At 46.2% G+C, this 18,909-nt stretch overlaps 1 protein-coding gene across 1 annotated transcript in view; it reads left to right on the forward strand.

Annotated features, from left to right (window-relative positions):
* Positions 1-11,740, forward strand: part of LOC119978967 (neurotrophin-7-like) — a 71,646-nt gene extending 59,906 nt beyond the window's left edge. The window contains exon 2 of the mRNA XM_038820917.1: positions 10,927-11,740. Within this exon, the coding sequence (XP_038676845.1) occupies positions 10,938-11,627 (690 nt within the window). The 5' untranslated portion in view covers positions 10,927-10,937 and the 3' untranslated portion in view covers positions 11,628-11,740. The remainder of the gene's footprint in view (positions 1-10,926) is intronic.
* The last annotated feature ends 7,169 nt before the right edge of the window (positions 11,741-18,909 follow it).

The following is an 18,909-nucleotide window of genomic DNA, read 5'->3' on the forward strand; positions in this document are numbered from 1 at the left end:
CGTTTGCCAGGTCATACAATTTCCAGCATGTCACCTCCAGTCAGCACTATCCGCAGTCCAATGGAAAAGTCGAGAAAGGGGTGCACATTGTGAAACAGCTCATCTGCAAGGCCGCGGACTCTGCTTCCGACATACACCTTGCACTTCTCGCGTACAGGGCGACTCCATTGTCCACTGGCATGTCGCCGGCTCAACTCCTGATGAACAGGGACCTGTGGACGACACTTCCAACCTGTATCACCTGGATGCAGCAGCTCAGAGACCATCAAAAGCAGGGCTATGATACCCATGCCACCCATCTGGCCGTGCTATCCCCGGCAAACACTGTCAGGATCCAGTTACCGGATGGTGGGTGGTCTGCCCCGACTGTCGTTGTTCATATGTTGTATGTATGGCTGATGGCTCCATCATGCAAAGGAATCCACGGGCACTGCGCAAAGTTGCTTGCCCGCAACCACTTTCCCCTCCATTTCTACATGTTGAATTGCCACCTCCAGATACCTTGAACCACGAGGCCACCAGTCGTGCCTCCCACTCGCCTGTCAAGACACCGTCATCCCCTCCACCATCGGTCGACCAGGATCAGACGCAAACCTCAAAGACTGGACTTATGGAAATTTGTTTTCTTTGCTCTGTTCTGTTGTCCTCCATCAGTCACGTTAGACAGACTCATTCACATGTAAATACATTCACATATGCCAACAAAACATTAAAAAAAAGGGGCGATGTCATGATCTGCAAACATGGGAAGAATATACTTTGTTTTTAGGGGCAGCAGGGTAGCATGGTGGTTAGCATAAATGCTTCACAGCTCCAGGGTCCCAGGTTCGGTTCCCGGCTGGGTCACTGTCTGTGCGGAGTCTGCATGTCCTCCCCGTGTGTGCGTGGGTTTCCTCCGGGTGCTCCGGTTTCCTCCCACAGTCCAAAGATGTGCGGGTTAGGTGGATTGGCAATGCTAAATTTCCCGTAGTGTCCTAAAAGTAAGGTTAAGGGGGGGGTTGTTGGGTTACGGGTATAGGGTGGATACGTGGGTTTGAGTAGGGTGATCATTGCTCGGCACAACATCGAGGGCCGAAGGGCCTGTTCTGTGCTGTACTGTTCTATGTTCTATGTTCTATGCAGCTGATGAACACATAGAATAGGACACGACCAATGAGCAGTCAGGACACTCAGGGGTGGTATCTCACTATAACAGGGATGAGACCTCTTTCCACAGACCAACATCTACAGAGTGAGACAGGGTGTATCCTCAACATCACACCCCAGCACGTGACTTAGAGCAAGGCTGGTTCAGTTAGACTGAGTTACTACAATTGAGAACTGTGCTAATAGTTCAATAAACACATTGAACTCATTTCAGAGTCTGGAGCATCTTTTACTCAAAACTGCATCAAGTGGCAGCCTGTGTTATTCGAAACTACATAACACAACAAGGCGGATAGTCCTGTACCTCGGCCCGGGAAGGAGGCTGCCAGCCGCCGCCATTTGCCATGCCTGGGTGCAGGTGACAGAGGCGGTCTGTGGTCACACTATCCGATTGGCCAGCAGTGCCGGAAGAAACTCCACGACCTCCTCAGGGAATCCAGGATGAGTAGGCAGCACAGTGCCCCTGGCACCAACACCGGTCACACACCCGTAACCTTAATCCCCCCCACCCCGGAGGGCAGCCAAAGCCCACCCTGCACCACATGCGGGTACCCATTCTGGCCCCCATGGCTGAGTGCCCTGGCAACTGAGGCCACCAGCTACCCACATCCTGGGCTGCATGCGTCGGACTGTCGGTTTTCCGTTTGCCCCTCCCCTCCTGCAGGAGAAGGCCGGCCATAACCGCCGGGAACAGGAGAAGACAGGAGGGGAACCGCCAGACTTGTTGCCCCTCACCATGGCAGAGCAGAGGGCCCTGGGCGTGGTCAGCGGCCCAAAGGAAAGGCAGGTCACTGGGTTAGAGTTCAGCCTCGGGCGAGGAAGTGAGACCCTGCTGAGTTGTGGTTCTCTGTGTCACATGTGTTAACCACTCCCCCTACCAACACCACCCCAACACCACTCTCACCTCCACACCACCCCTCCACCCCCACCCAGACGCTAGTGTCACAGCCGGAGCCCCCCGTGAGCTGAGCATGGACAATAAGAGCAGTTCGGATACCAGCCCTCTACCCGAGATGCAGGACATCCCGGAGCTCGGGGTCGGAGGACACACCGGAGCTTGGGGTCAGAGGACACACCGGAGCTCGGGGTCAGAGGATACCCCGGAGCTCGGGGTCGGAGGATATCCCGGAGCTCGGGAGGGAGGACACCCCGGAGCTCGGGGTCGGAGGACACTGCGGATCTCGGGGTTGGAGGATACCCCGGAGCTCGGGGTCGGAGGACACCCCGGAGCTCAGGAGGCAGGGCACCCCGGAGCTCGGGGTTGGAGGATACCCCGGAGCTCGGGGTCGGAGGACACCCCGGAGCTCGGGGTCGGAGGACACCCCGGAGCTCAGGAGGCAGGGCACCCCGGAGCTCGGGGTTGGAGGACACCCCGGTTCTCGGGTCGGAGGATACCCCGGAGTTCGGGGTCGGAGGACACCCCGGAGCTTGGGAGGGAGGACACCCCGGAGCACGGGAGGGAGGGCACCCCGGATCTCGGGAGGGAGGACACCCCGGAGCTCGGGGTTGGAGGATACCCCGGAGTTCGGGTTGGAGGATACCCCGGATCTCGGGAGGGAGGACACCCCGGAGCTCGGGGTTGGAGGATACCCCGGAGCTCGGGATGGAGGACACCCCGGACCTCGGGAGGGAGGACACCCCGGAGCTCGGGAGGGAGGACTCCCCGGAGCTCGGGGTCGGAGGTCACCCCGGAGCTCAGGGTCGGAGGACACCCTGGAGCTCGGGAGGGAGGGTACCCCGGAGCTCGGGGTCGGAGGTCACCCCGGAGCTCGGGAGGGAGGACACCCCGGAGCTCGGGAGGGAGGACTCCCCGGAGCTCGGGAGGGAGGACTCCCCGGAGCTCGGGGTCGGAGGTCACCCTGGAGCTCGGGGTCGGAGGACACCCCGGAGCTCGGGAGGGAGGACACCCCGGAGCTCGGGGTCGGAGGACACCCCGGAGCTCGGGGTCGGAGGATGACACTGATTCCCCGTCACAGCTGTCTCTTACACCCTCCACCATCCCAGAGACACTCACCCTGTTTGGGCACTTTAGTAAAGAGGCTCCTGGGACATTATCTGGTGCGCACCACACAGTTGACGCGGCATAGCAGGCAGAGATAGGAATCCCCGAGGGGACAGACGGTTGGAGGGTGTGCTGACCCCAGGGACTAGGTGCCGCGATGGGTTTCGGGCTTCTGTAATGGACCGGCTCATTGATTGTGGAGATGCAGTCACAGAGAGCCAGAAACTACATGAGGGGTTGTCGGTGAGCATCCAGCACCTGCATGTGCAGTTGGAGGAATCCAACCGTGTGCAGCAGCAGGAGGTGCATGCCACCCAGGCAACACCGCACAGGTGGCATTTGTGGTGGAGGCATTGAGGGTGACGGTTTTGCTATGGATCAGCATGTCCAAGGCCTGGGACAATCTGTGCGGGCGCTGGCCGAGGCCCAGAACTTGGCTGCAGCCTCACATGCAGCCATGTGCCAGAGCCACCTGGAAATCAGCGGCGCTTCTGAGCATTACCCAGTCACAGCAGGCCATAGCTGGCAACGGCGGCGGCATTGCCCAGGTTCTGGCCAACATGGCACAGACACAGGGGGAGGTGGCCCAGTCCCAGAGGGAGATGGCACATTCACTGGCTGATGTGACACAAACCCAGAAAGTGGCGGACAGTAAATGGTGATACCACACAGTCCCAGATGGCGATGGTCCATTCCCTGTGCTCTATGGCTGCGAGCATGCAGACCCTGGTTGAGACCACAGCGGGCCTCCAGGGCTGGCAGCGCCAGCTGGCGGGGGTGCCTCAGGGTTTAGCTCTGCTCACACCCCTGACCCATGGAGTAGCCGGTGGCCATCGGGCACCCCGAGGGAGGAGGAGGTGATGGGGCCCGTGCCGGTGACTCCCGCAGAGAAGTACACACGAGGCCTCATACGGCACCTCCTTGGCACCTTCTCCTCCTCGGCCTGTTGGGTAGCCGGCTCTCTATTCTCAGCGGCTGTCTCCTGTTCCTCTGCTGCCTGCTCCACTGCTGCAGCTTCCTCTTCCTCGAGCAGCTCCCGCTCGTCCAGCTGCAGGGCATCCCCCAGGTCTGCAGCGACCAGCAGGAAGGCCACCATTACTGGTTGAATTCCAATATCCAATGTCTGCAGGGAGTGAAAGTCTGACATGTTAGCATGGCTAACTTCACATTTATCCACGTTATACTGCATCAGCCATATCTTTGCACAATCGCTGTGTCTAAATCACACTAAAGCTTCAACATTCACCTCACCATTCACCTTTCCACCAGGTTTTGTGTCATCAGCAAATGTGGAGATATTACATTTGGTTCCCTCATCCAAATCAAGATATTGCAAATATCTGGGGCCCGCCCGGGATCATTGCCACTTTGAACAAGTCCCATTTCTTCCTACTGTTTCCTGTGTGCTAATCAATTCTCAATCCGTGGCAATATGTTACCCCCAAACCGATGAGCGTTAATTTTGCATTAATCTCTTATATGGGACTTTATCAAAAGCTTTCTGAAAATCCCAATTCTCCACATTCACTGGTTCACCCTTATCGATTCAAAAACCTCCAGTATAAACTCATAGAATTTACAGTGCAGAAGGAGGCCATTTGGCCCATCGAGTCTGTATAGCCCCTGGGAAAGAGCACCCTACTTGAAATGAAAATGAAATGAAATGAAAATCGCTTATTGTCACAAGTAGGCTTCAAATAAAGTTACTGTGAAAAGCCCCTAGTCGCCACATTCCGGCGCCTGTTCGGGGAGGCCGGTACGGGCTGGTACGGTACTTAAGCACAGACCTCCACCCCATCCTCATAACCTAGTAACCCCACCTAACCTTTTTGGACACAAAGGGCAATTTAGTCAAACCACCTAACCCGCACATCTTTGGACTGTGGGAGGAAACCGGAGCTCCCGGAGGAAACCCGCGCAGACACGGGGAGAAAGTGCAAACTCCACAGACAGTCATCCGAGGCTGGAATTGAACCCGAGCTGTGAGGCAGCAGTGCTAACCACTGTGCCAACGTGTCACCCCGTGTTTGTCACATGTGATTTCCCTCTCCTAAATCCATGTTAACCTTTTCTAATCCCAGTGAAAGTGTCCTGTCATCATATCCTTTATAATAGACTCTTGCATTTTCTCTATTCCTGATGTCAGGCTTACCAGTCTTTCATTCCCTGTTCTCTCCCTCCCTCTGTTTTTCAATAATGGCCAATCTGCCAGCTCTATTCCAGCATCTACAGAGTTTTGGAAGATGACAACCAACATGTCCACTATTTTCAGGGCCATTTCCTTTTGTACCCAGGGATGTAGATTATCAAGTCCTGGGAATTTATTGGCTTTCAATTAATTTCTATTAATTTCGCCAGAACTATTTTTTAGTACTACTAATTTCCTTCAATTCCTCCTTCTCACTCATAAGAAGTCTTACAACACCAGGTTAAAGTACAACAGGTTTGTTTCAAATCACTAGCTTTCAAAGCACTGCTCCTTCCTCAGGTGAATGAAGAGGTAGGTTCCAGAAACATATATATAGACAAAGTCAAAGATGCAAGACAATGTTTTGAATGCGAGTCTTTGCAGGTAATTAAGTCTTTACAGGTCCCAATGGAGCAACTGGAGAAAGGGATAATCACAGGTTAAAGAGGTGTGAATTGTCTCAAGCCAGGACAGTTGGTAGGATTTCGCAAGCCCAGGCCAGATAGTGGGAGATGAATGTAATGCGACATGAATCCCAGGTCCCGGTTGAGGCTGTACTCATGTGTGCAGAACTTGGCTATAAGTTTCTGCTCAGTGATTCTGCTCCGAAAGCTAGTGAATCGGAACAAACCTGTTGGACTTTAACCTGGTGTTGTAAGACTTCTTACTGTGCTCACCCCAGTCCAACGCCGGCATCTCCACATTCTTCTCACTAGATTCTTGGTTCCGTGGCATTTCTGGAAGTTGTTTGTGTCTTTCTCCATGAGAGCAGAACTAAGTTAGTTGTTTAATTACCCTGCCATTTCCTTGTTCTGTATTATAAGTTCTCCCATTTCAGACTGTAAGGGATCTACATTTGTCTTCACTAATCTTTCTCATTTTCCATACTTTCACAGTCCGCTTTTATGTTACGTGCAAGTTACCTCTCTCACTGTATCACGGGCGGCACGGTAGCACAGTGGTTAGCACTGTTGCTTCACAGCGACTGGGTCCCAGGTTTGATTCTCGGCTTGGGTACTGTCTGTGCAGAGTCTGGATGTCCTCCCTGTGCCTGTGTGGGTTTCCTCCGTGTGGTCCAATTTACTCCCTCAAGTTCCGAAAGACGTGCTGTTAGGTAATTTGGACATTCTGAATTCTCCCTCTGTGTACTCGAACAAGCATCGGAATGTGGCGATTAGGGGCTTTTCACAATACCTTCATTGCAGTTTTAATATAAGCCTAATCGTGACAATAATAAAGATTATTATTATTATTACTTCCCATCTTCATGGTCATAGTGTCATCATTTTTTCTGTCTTCATAGAATCATCAAGTTTCACAGCACAGCAAATGTCCTTCAGCCCATCGTATCCGTGCCAGCCTATCTACTCTAATCCCATTTTCCAAGCTTGTTCCATAGTCTTACATTTCTTCACTTTCCATCCAAATGAAGAATTCTATTAGTTATGGTCACTCTTCCCTGAAGGAGCCCGCACAACAAGATTATTAATTAACTCCTTCTCATTGCATAATACCAAATCGAGGTTAGCATGTTTCCTCGTTAATTCCTCGGCGTACTGGTCTAAAAAAGCATTTTATACACATTCCAGGAATTCGGCTGCCACGGTATTGTTGCTAAATTGGTTTGTATAATCTATGTGTAGAATAAAGTCACTCATGATTACTGTAGCATCCTTGTTACAAGCAGCTCTAATTTCCTGTTTAATGCCATTCCCTACTTTACCACTACGGTTTGGAGACCAATAGGCATCTTCTACTAATGTTTTCCACACTTGTTGCTAGTTCCGCCCAGACATATTATAGATTTTTTGAACCAATATCCTCCCTCACTATTACATTGATTTCACCCTCAACTAGTTGCAGAGATCCCAGCAGAGATCCCAAACTTTTTAAAAAATAAATGTTTTTTATTGGGTTTTGAACAAAGTATATTTACAGTTATGTACACAGAATAAATATATATATAGAAGAGAAGAAAACACACGCAAAAAAACTGGTGGGGTAGTATGCACTAGCTCAACAACAGCAACTCTGTACAATTATTTTATTATACATATATTACACATAATATACATATTATTTTTAACACATAAGTAGGCACCTGTTTGTGTGGAAGTGGGGGGGGGGGGGGGGGGGAAACTGGGGAGGTCCATATATACTTAGGTGCCGGAGAAACAGTTACATTGGTTATGTCCAATACAGAGAGGGCAATACACAAATGGATCTGGTGTTGGTTTTGTACTTGGCAGAGATCCCAAACGTCCCACCAGTTTTAGAAACTAGCTCCTGTCCTCTCTTTCTGTTTTGCCACCATCTCTCCATTCATTTTGACACATTCTTGACTTCACACATTCTGACTGTTGTCATGAGCCTCCAGTAATTCAACTCAATTGAGGGTCTTCTGAAAGTCAATGCACACAGTATCCACTCTTTTTGTTAACCATCAAACCATTTAAAAGGTCGGTAAAACATGCCTTTCCTTTTAGACTTCTGAGCAGACCATTGTTTACTATTTCCTCCATCCACAGCATTGTGATCGAGTCTTAATTGCCCTCTGAAACAACCCAGCAAGCCAATTGGCTCAAGGGCAATTAGGGATGGGAATTAAATGCTGGCCTAGCCAGTGACACCCACATTTCTTGAGCAAATAGAGAATATCACCCATATGAAGGTAACAGCACATGGTGGCAGGTGGGGGGAGTCTGCGTTTGTGTGTGTGTGCACAGCAGGGGTACAAAGAGCATTGGAGACATACACATCAAGGAGATTGGGCCACAGGATAGGTGGGAACTAAGTCAGGATGATGTGTAGCTTGGAGGGGTTCTTGCAGATGGTGGTGTTCCCATGCATCTGCTGCCCACATTCGTCTCCATGGTAGAGGTAACAGGCTTGGGAGGTGCTGCCTAAGGAGCCTTGATGAGTTCCTGAAAGGTATTTTGTTGATGGTATGCATGGCTACTACCCTGCGTCGGTGGTGGAGGGGAATGAATGTTTAAGTGGTGAATGGGGTGCCAATCAAGTGGGCTGCTGAATAGGATTTGGGAATCAAAGGTGAATTACTCACTGTCTCTGACCTGCCCTAGTAGCCACAGAATTAATATGGCTAGTCCAGTTCAGTTTCTGGCAATGGTAACCCCCAGGACATTGATAGTGGGGGATTCAATGATGGTAATGCCACTAAATTTAATTGGGGGAGGGGAAATTATACTGCTATGAGACAGGAGCTGAGGAGCATAAAGTGGGAACAATAGTTCTTGGGGAATTGCACAACAGTAATGTGGAGGTTGTTTCAGGAGCACTTGCTGTGAGTGCTGAATTGTTTTGTCCCACTGAGACGAGGAAGGAATGGTAAGGTGAAGGAGCCTTGGATGACAAGAGAAGTGGAGCTTCTAGTCAAGAGGAAGAAGGAAACTTACATAAGGTTGAGGAAGCAAGGATCTGGCATGGCTCTCGAGGGTTACAAGGTAGCCAGGAAGGAACTCAAAAATGGACTTAGGAGAGCTAGATGGGGGCATGAAAAAGCCCAAGTGGGCAGGATTAGGGAAAGCCGCCAGGCATTCTAAATTTATGTGAGAAATTAGAGGATGATCAGAGTGAGAGTAGGGCCAATCAAGGATAGTGGAGGGAACTTGTACCTAGAGTCTGAGGAGATGGGGGAGGCCCAAAATGAATATTTTGCTTCATTATTCACTAGAGAGAGTGAACTAGAGAGAGAAAGCTCATGAGAACAGCGTTAACCAGGCTAATATACTCGAACAGGTTGATATTAAGAAGGAGGATGTGCTGGAAATTTTGAAAACATCAGGATAGATTAGTCCCCTGGGCCGGATGGGATATACCCAAGGTTACTACGGGAAGCGAGGGAGGAGATTGCTGTGCCATTGGCGATGATCTTTGCGTCCTCACTCTCCACTGGAGTAGTACTGGATGATTGGAGGGAGGCGAATGTTGTTCCCCTGTTCAAGAAAGGGAATGGGGAAATCCCTGGGAATTACAGACCCATCAGTCTTACGTCTGTGGTGAGCAAAATATTGGAAAGGATTCTGAGAGATAGGATTTATGATTATTTAGAAAAATGTAGTTTGATTAAAGATAGTCAGCATGGCTTTGTGAGGGGCAGGTCATGCCTCACAAGCCTCATTGAATTCTTTGAGGATGTGACGAGACACATTGATGAAGGTCGGACAGTGGATGTGGTGTATATGGATTTCAGTAAGGCATTTAATAAGGTTCCCCATGGTAGGCTCATTCAGAAAGTTAGGGGGCATGGGACACAGGGAAATTTGGCCGTCTGGATACAGAATTGGCTGGCCGAAAGAAGACAGTGAGTGGTAGTGGATGGAGGTTGGTGACCAGTGATCATAGAATTTACAGTGCAGAAGGAGGCCATTTGGCCCATCAAGTCAGCTCTTGGAAAGAGCACCCTACCCAAGCCTACACCCCCACCCTATCCCCATAACCCAGTAACCCCACCCAACACTAAGGGCAATTTTGGACACTAAGGGCAATTTAGCATGGCCAATCCACCTAACCTGCACATCTTTGGACTGTGGGAGGAAACCGGAGTACCCGGAGGAAACCCACGCACACACGGGGAGAACATTCAGACTCCGCACAGACAATGACCCAAGCCGGGAATCGAACCCGACACAACATCGAGGGCCCGAAGAGCCTGTTCTGTGCTGTACTGTTCTATGTTCTGCCCAGAATGTGGGAGTGTATACATGGTGGGTGGAATGTACACAGAGTTAGGAAAGTGTACAATGATGAACAAAGTATATACAGAGTGAGGGAAGCACAGGATGATGAGCAGAGTATACACAAAGTGAGGGAAGCGTACAATGATGAGTAAAGTATACAGAGAGTGCGAGAGGTGTACAATGATGAGCAGAGTATGAACAGAGTGAGAGAAGCGTACAATAATGAGCAGAATATACACAGAATGAGGGAGGTTTACACAAGATGTGAAGAGTCTACACAGAGCCAGGGAAGTGTACAATGATGAGCAGAGTATACACAGACTGAGGGAAGTGTGCAATGATGAGCAGAGTATATACAGACTGAGGGAAGTGTGCAATGATGAGCAGAGTATACACAGAGTGAGGGAAGTGTACAATGATCAGCAGAGTATACACAGAGTGAAGGAAGTGTACAATGATGAGAAGAGTATACACAGAGTGAGGGAAGTGTACAATGATGAGAAGAGTATACACAGAGTGAGAGAAGTGTACAATGATGAGAAGAGTATACACAGAGTGAGGGAAGTGTACAATGATGAGAAGAGTATACACAGAGTGAGAGAAGTGTACAATGATGAGAAGAGTATACACAGAGTGAGGGAAGTGTACAATGATGAGAAGAGTATACACAGAGTGAGGGAAGTGTACAATGATGAGCAGAGTATACACAGATTGAGGGAAGTGTACAATGATCAGCAGAGTATACACAGAGTGAGGGAAGTGTACAATGATGTGAAGAATATACACAGAATGAGGGAAGTGTACACATGATGAGATGAGTAGACGCAGAGTGCCAGGTTGTTCGGTTTACAGTATTCAAGTTTCTGATATGAGTTCCTTTCTTTTGTCAGGTGAATGAGTGATGTCCATCTTTTACTCGTTTATCATTCTTTACCTCAGTGTCATTCAGGCTTCAGCAACAATTGACAATGTCATGTTGATGCTTCCCTCCACCCCCGGGAGGCATTGGCATGGGTCCCTGCCTAGCAGTGCAACGGATACTCATCCCCTGGCAGGAAGGATGGGTGCGAGATTGAGGGATCTGCAGTTTTTCACAGTTGAATCTGATTTATTCAGAAAGCGCCCTGTTCATTCAACTCGCGTTCGGTTTCACAGTCAACTCCTCGATGAACCTGCAACCAGTAATCCCAGAGAGCGGCAACCACCCATCAACCGAAGCCGTCGCCTCAAGCGGAATGACAATGGAGTGCGACCCCAGGGTCAATTCTCAGTCTGTGACAAGGAGCACCGCTGGGTCCTGGATAAGAAAGTGGCGCTGGACATTTTGGGCCGAGAGGTGAATGTGTTGTCACATTTCTACGTGAATGGGACACTGGTTCGACAAATGTTTTATGAGACCACTTGCAAGAAGAGGAAGCTCAGCAGCCAAGGATGTCGGGGAATTGACAGCCGCCACTGGAACTCTTACTGTGACACCACTGACAGTCACGTCCATGCATTGGTACGAGACAACAATCGCATCAGGTGGAACTTTATTAGGATCAGGACCTCCTGTGTCTGCGTTCTCATCAGGAAAACATGGAAACCGTGACACAAAAGTACCCGAGTTCATCTTACCTCAGTGTAAATTATTCCTTTAACTTATAAAACTGCATGGTGATATTTATATCTGACAACATACCCTTAATTTATTAAATTTTTTTTGGCAAGGTTCCAAGTGCATTGATTATTTCGCTTTCTATGTGGCATAGCCCCAATCTTAAACTTATAATTCTGATCCTTTCAGTCATGTTCTTGTTGGATGGCCTGATTTATATTACATGAATGCTTGAAACAAAAGCTATAAATGATCTGTTAACATTAGCTGTGGGTTAAATATAAACAACATATGAATAACAGTATGAACATGCATAAGCCACTATCTCTCTCTCAGCTCCCTAGTCAGTCTGAGGTCACCTTACTCTAATGTTCAGATATATACCAATGGGACTCCGAGTGGTCAGTCAGTGAATTACAACACAACCATGATATCACTACATTCCCTTTCCTTAGAAGGAATAAATTAATACATTATCATCAGTATATTTACATGTGATATCATTATCCTGTGAGCCCCCTTTCCTTTAAAGGAATAAAATTAATACATTAGCATCAGTATATTTACATGTGATATCATTAGCCTGTGAGTCCCCTTTCCTTTGAAGGAATAAATTAATACATTATCATCAGTATATTTACATGTGATATCATTAGTCTGTGAGTCTAACAGTATTAACTTTTTCTTTAAAATTTAAAAAACTGGTTCAACAAATGTATATGTACACAAACAAATAGTCCAAATCTCCAATTTGGACCAATTTGAATCGATCAGGTTTTCTTCTGACTCTGGTTGATCTTCTCAAAGTTTGACCTTGTTGTTCAGAACTTGTAGATTCAATGATCCCCATAACATTCAGGAACTGCTGAACTATCTGCTGAAATGAAAATCGCTTATTGTCACGAGTAGGCTTCAATGAAGTTACTGTGAAAAGCCCCTAGTCGCCACATTCCAGCACCTGTTCGGGGAGGCTGGTATGGGAATCGAACTGTGCTGCTGGCCTGCTTGGTCTGCTTTAAAAGCCAGCGATTTAGCCTTGTGAGCTAAACCAGCCCTGACGTTGATTCTGACATAGATTCATCATCCATCGCGCTGTTGTGAATGTCTTCTCTGGTTTTGAAGAGCACGCAACGATTTCCTCTTAAAACCAAACAAAACTTTCCTTTGTCTGTACACTGTAGGAACGAGGTTCTACTTCTTCAAGTACAACCAATTACCTAAATCTTCTACTCTCACAATGTCATCACTACTCAGAGGTGGTAAACTTCTAGACACTATACCATAGAACGGCTTTTGTTTTGTTTTAATGTTTTGCATTTCCTACATTGCACTGCATTCTCCTCCTTCTTTTCAAAGTATGGAAGTGTGGTACACAACCTTCTATTCATGAGTAACTCTGCTGGCGATCTACCATGTGACAATGATGACACTCTGTAACTCAAAAGTGCGAGATATGGATCAGATTGGCTATCCATTGCCTTCTTCAACAATTACTTGAAAATATGCACTCATTTTTTGGCTTTTCCATTGGCTTATGGGTACGATGGACTCGACATGACATGATTGAAATCATATGTGACTGCGAAGTGTACTTTACAGCTAAAACAAGGACCGTTGTCACTCACGACGACATGAGGTATTCAGCCTAGCAAAAACTGACTTGGTATGCAGTATTACACTGCTTGCCAGTATGCTTAACTGTAGAACCATTTTGGGATAGTTTGAAAAATAGTCTATGATCATTAAATCATCTTTCCCTCGGAGGTGAAAGAGATCCATAGCTACTTTCTGCCATGGTGTCGTAGGTAAATCAGATATTTGCATAGGTTCTCTTGTTTGCTTGCAACGATGCATCTGGCATGTGTCACAACAACTGACCATCCTGCCGATATCATGATTTATACCAGGCCAGTAAACAGAGTCACATGCTCTCCTTTTACACTTCTCAATCCCGAGACGTCCTTCATGTGTAACTATAGTGTTTAAGCGAAGCCCACTCCATTAATGATGCTGAGTTCAGTTCTTGAGAAATTTCATGACTAATATTTTGTCTTGGTGCTTTCGATAATGCATCTGCTAAGACCAAATATTTGCCTGGTTTGTAGATGAGATTGAAGTTGAAGCATTGTAACTTTATCATCAACTTCTGAATGTGTGGAGACATCTGGTTGAGATTCATCTTGATGATGTTAACCAAAGGACAATGATTTGTCTCAACTGTGAGAGTTGGAAGCCCATACACATAGCCATGGAATTTCTCCAAGCCTACAACTAAACCCAGGCATTCTTTTTTGATCTGAGCGTACCTCTACTCTGTTTTCGTCATGGACCGTGATGCATATGAGAGCGGTTTCCAATTGTCATGCTCGAGTTGCAGAAAAACTACTCTTGGACCATCTTTCGACATGCCTGTTGACACTTTAATCTGGTTAGATGGGTCAACAAATGTGAGAACTGGCATGGTTGTTAGTGAAGTGTTATGTTTATTTATGAAACCAGTAAACACTTTATAAACCCACAGTAAACATCTTAACAACTATCAACACCAATCCTCCCCACAGATACAATATTCTATAAGTAAACCTTAATCTTTCCTTATTAACATCCTTCACCTCTCTTCACTGGACTTTCCAACCTTACCTTATATAATGGAACACTACTCTATTCACCCTGAATTCCACATATTACCACCTTTTCTGGCAATATTCTTCCCAGACTACATAACTCCTCATCTCTTACCATTAAAGATTGACTAGCTCCCGTATCTCTTAAAATTGTGACTTCTTTACCTGCTTCTTCTGATACACATGACTAAACTTTACCTACACAAGTAAATTCTTTAAAGAGATCTGGCACCTCCTTATCAATCACCTCTTGATCAGGCTGTACAATCTTTTGCACTTCCTTCACTTCACTTGGGCTTTCCTTTACCACTTTAACAAACCCCACTGTCTTATCCTGCTTTACCACATCAGCCTTCCCAGTGCTTTTCTTCAACCACCAACACTGTGACTTTACATGGCCTCGTTTATTACCGTGAAGACATTTAAAACTTTTCATTTCTCTTCCATCCACCCTCCTGGATTTCTTTTTTAATCTGAGGTACACTCTCCTTATTATCTCCCATCAGATCTCCTTTACATCTGCAACTTGAATATTTCTCTTGTCAGTTTCTATCCCTCACAGGTTGATACTGATGTCGTAAACTAAGCTTTGATTTATGAACTAATTCATAATCATCTGCCATTTCTGCTGCTAACCTCGCAGCTTTAACCCTCTGCTCTTCCACATGAATTCTCACTACATCAGGAATTCAATTTTTAAACTCCTCTAAAAGCATAATTTCTCTGAGAGCTTCATACTTTTGCTCTATTTTCAAAGCCCTTATCCATCTATCAAAATTACTCTGTTTGATCCTTTCAAACTCCATGTATGTTTGACCAAATTCTTTCCTTAAATTTCTGAACCTTTGCCTGTAGGCTTCAGGCCATAGTTCATATGCACCCAAGATGGATTTTTTCACCTCCTCATATGTCCCAGATACTTTCTCCAGTAGTGATGTAAACACTTCACTAGCCCTACCTGCCAGCTTTGTTTGAATCAGTAATACCCACATGTCCTGTGGCCATTTCATTTGTTTAGCTACCTTCTCAAATGAAATGAAAAAGGCTTCCACCTCCTTCTCGTGAAACCTTGGCAATGCTTGGACATATTTAAATAGATCCCCACCAAGCCTTTGACTTTGACGCTCTTTCTCACTGTCCTCATCACTGTCCTCCAACTATACGTTTCCCTTTACGTCCGCCAATTTTAACCTACTGTCATGTTTCATGGCCATTTTCTGAAGTTCAAACTCTCTCTTTTTTTCCTTTTCCTCTCTCTCTTTTTCCCTTTCCTCTCTCACTCTTTCTCTTTTTCTTTTTCCCTGAACTGCCTTTCTCTTTCTTTCTGTTCTGGTAGGGCTGTTCTTTCTTTTTCTCTCATTGCGCATTCAAGCTGCTTTAATTCTTTTTCATGTTCAAGTTGCTTAATCTGCAACTGGATCTTTGCCAGTTCCAATGAGTCAGACTGTATCTCAGGCAATTTTAAATGCTCAGCTAACGCGGCTGAGTTACCTCGTCTTTTCGCATTTTATCGGGTAATGTTAATTGCAATGTTTTTGCCAAATCTAAAAGCCTGTTTTTGGTCTCTGTCCGTAGGGTGCTGCTTGTGACCGTCTCCTTCCTCAAAAACTTCAGAGCCTCTGAAAGAGCCATTGTCCACAACACATGCCCTACTTAAACTGGAATACCACACCTAAAAAGCACCCACAATATGCTCACTCTTCACTGTCTTTAAGTTCACAAAGCCAATCCAATAGACAGACTTTTATACCAGATGGGCCCCCAATTTGATATGGGCCAGGGTTTAGAGAACCCCAAAGTGTATCATGGAGCTCATCTGATCCACAACTTTGAATAGATTGTGGTTATGGGGAGCACACGGGTCCACCCTGCAGGTGTGATGCACCAGAGATCCACAGTACTTTTAAATTGGAACTATGTTTATTTATGAAACCAGTTAACACTTTATAAACCCACAGTAAACATCTTAACAACTATCAACACCAATCCTCCCCACAGATACAATATTCTATAAGTAAACCTTAATCTTTCCTTATTAACATCCATAAGACAAAAGACCCTTTTTGTCACAGAGATCAGGTTTAAATTCACTACTGGGAGCAGTTATTACTTATAAACTAGCAAGTGATTTGAAGACATTCCTTTCATGCAGAAAGAAATCAGAATTACCCCTGGTTTTGCTGGATGCAGCTTCCATTCTGCAAACAAAACTAAACTCACTCTGTAACTCCAAATCCAAAGCGAAAGTAAAAGCAGACAGACAGCCTAGCTCCACCCACTCTCTGACATCACTGCAGCTATCTAATAAACACCCATTTCTTAAAGGTACACCCACTACAGCTATTCAATAAAAACACCCATTTCTTAAAGGTACTCTCACATGACAGAAGTCTTGAGCTTCTTCCACTCTTGCTCAGGTTGTTCAGTCCGAGTGAAATCTGTTGTTTTGTGCAGGAGATCACGTAGTTGTGTTGTTTTTGCTGACAGGTTTGGAATGAATTTCCCTATAAAATTGATCATACCCATCACTCTTAAGATGGTTTACTTGTTGTGTGGTTTTGGCATGTTGAGAATTGCTTGGATTTTGACCTTGTCAGGTTCAATGCCACGCGATTGGAGCTTGTCTCCCTAGAATGTGACCTCAATTACGTCAAATTGGCACTTTTGCTTGTGAGCTTCAGCCCATTTCTCCTGATGCTTGTTGGAACGTTAAGCAACCTCGTATTGTGCTCTTCCACGATTGAGCCCCAAACGATGATATCATCCACGTACACACATACACCTTTGATGCCTTCGATTATGTGCTCCATGGCACGGTGAAAAATTTCTGATGCTGAAATGATGCCAAACGGCATTCTCAGAAAGCAGTACCGTCCAAATGACATATTGGAAGTGCAGTATTTCGTACTTTGTTCCTCTAGCTTTAGTTGCCAGAAACCCTGAGATGCATCAAGTTTCATAAAGATGTGCACCAGCCATCTCAGGCTTGATTTCCTCATGCTGAGGTATTTGGTAATGTTCTCTTTTGATATTCGTGTTTAGATCTTTAGGACCCATGCATATGCCAATATCGCCATTCTTTTTCTCTTTTTAAAAAAATTTAGTGTGCCCAATTGATTTTTTCAATTAAGGGGTAATTTAGCATGGACAATCCACCTACTCTGCACATCTTTGGGTTCTGGGGGCGAAACCCATGCAAACACGGGGAGAATGTGCAAACCCCACACGGACAGTGAGCCAGAGCCGGGATCAAACCTGGGACCTCGGCGCGCGAGGCAGCAATGCTAACCACTGTGCCACCGTGCTGCCACCTTTTTCTTGACACATACCATGGAGTTTATCCAGTCGGTAGGTTCTTTTATCTTTCTGATTACTTTTAATTTTGTCATTCTGTCTTGCTCTTTTTTGAGACGATCCCGGAGAGGTGCAGGTACTCTTCTTGGTGCCTGTTTCACAGGTTTTTCATCCTCTTTGAGTTGTATATTATGGGTGAATGGTAGTGTACCAAAACCTGTGAACACATCGCTGAAATTAGAACATACGAGTATAAGAATGAGGAGCAGGAGTAGGCCATCTGGCCCCTCGTGCCTGCTCCGCCTCTCAATGAGATCATGGCTGATCTTTTGTGGACTCAGCTCCACTTTCCGGCCTGAACAACATAACCCTTAATCCCTTTATTCTTCCAAAAACTATCTATCTTTATCTTAAAAACTTTTAATGAAGGAGCCTCAACTGCTTCACTGGGCAACGAATTCCATAGATTCACAACCCTTTAGGTGAAGAAGTTCCTCCTAAACTCAGTCCTAAATCTACTTCCCCTTATTTTGAGGCTATGCCCCCTAGTTCTGCTTTCACCCGCCAGTGGCAACAACCTGCCCGCATCTATCCTATCTATTCCCTTCATAATTTTAAATGTTTCTATAGGATCCCCCCTCATCCTTCTAAATTCCAACGAGTACAGTCCCAGTCTACTCAACCTCTCCTCGTAATCCAACCCCTTCAGCTCTGGGATTAACCTAGTGAATCTCCTCTGCACACCCTCCAGCGCCAGTATGTCCTTTCTCAGGTAAGTAGACAAAAACTGAACACAATACTCCAGGTGTGGCCTCACTAACACCTTACACAATTGCAGCATAACCTCCCTAGTCTTAAACTCCATCCCTCTAGCAATGAAGGACAAAATTCCATTTGCCTTCTTAATCACCTGTTGCACCTGTAAACCAACTTTTTGCGACTCATGCACTAGCACACCCAAGTCTCTCTGCACAGCAGCATGTTTTCATATTTTATCATTTAAATAATGATCCCTTTTGTTGTTATTCCTACCAAAATGGATAACCTCACATTTGTCAACATTATATTCCATGTGCCAGACTGTAGACAATTTGCTCAAAATTGTTGGAGTACTGCTCCAATCCTGTGCAGATGCCATATCTGAATTGCACTAGACCTAATTCTTCACAGGAATGACACCTAATAATGAATCCAAGCCCTCTGATACAATACAGAATGGGATGGAATAAACTGTATTCTTTACCACCACACTCAGGTCACAAGCACCATAACATTTCATGCTTGAACCATTATAATCTCTTAGAAATATTTTGTGATTTTTTCTAAGCGGCTGAATTTTAGATATTTTAAATCAGTCA

This window comes from Scyliorhinus canicula, chromosome 15 (genome assembly GCF_902713615.1).
Source record: "Scyliorhinus canicula chromosome 15, sScyCan1.1, whole genome shotgun sequence".
NCBI lineage: Eukaryota > Metazoa > Chordata > Chondrichthyes > Carcharhiniformes > Scyliorhinidae > Scyliorhinus > Scyliorhinus canicula.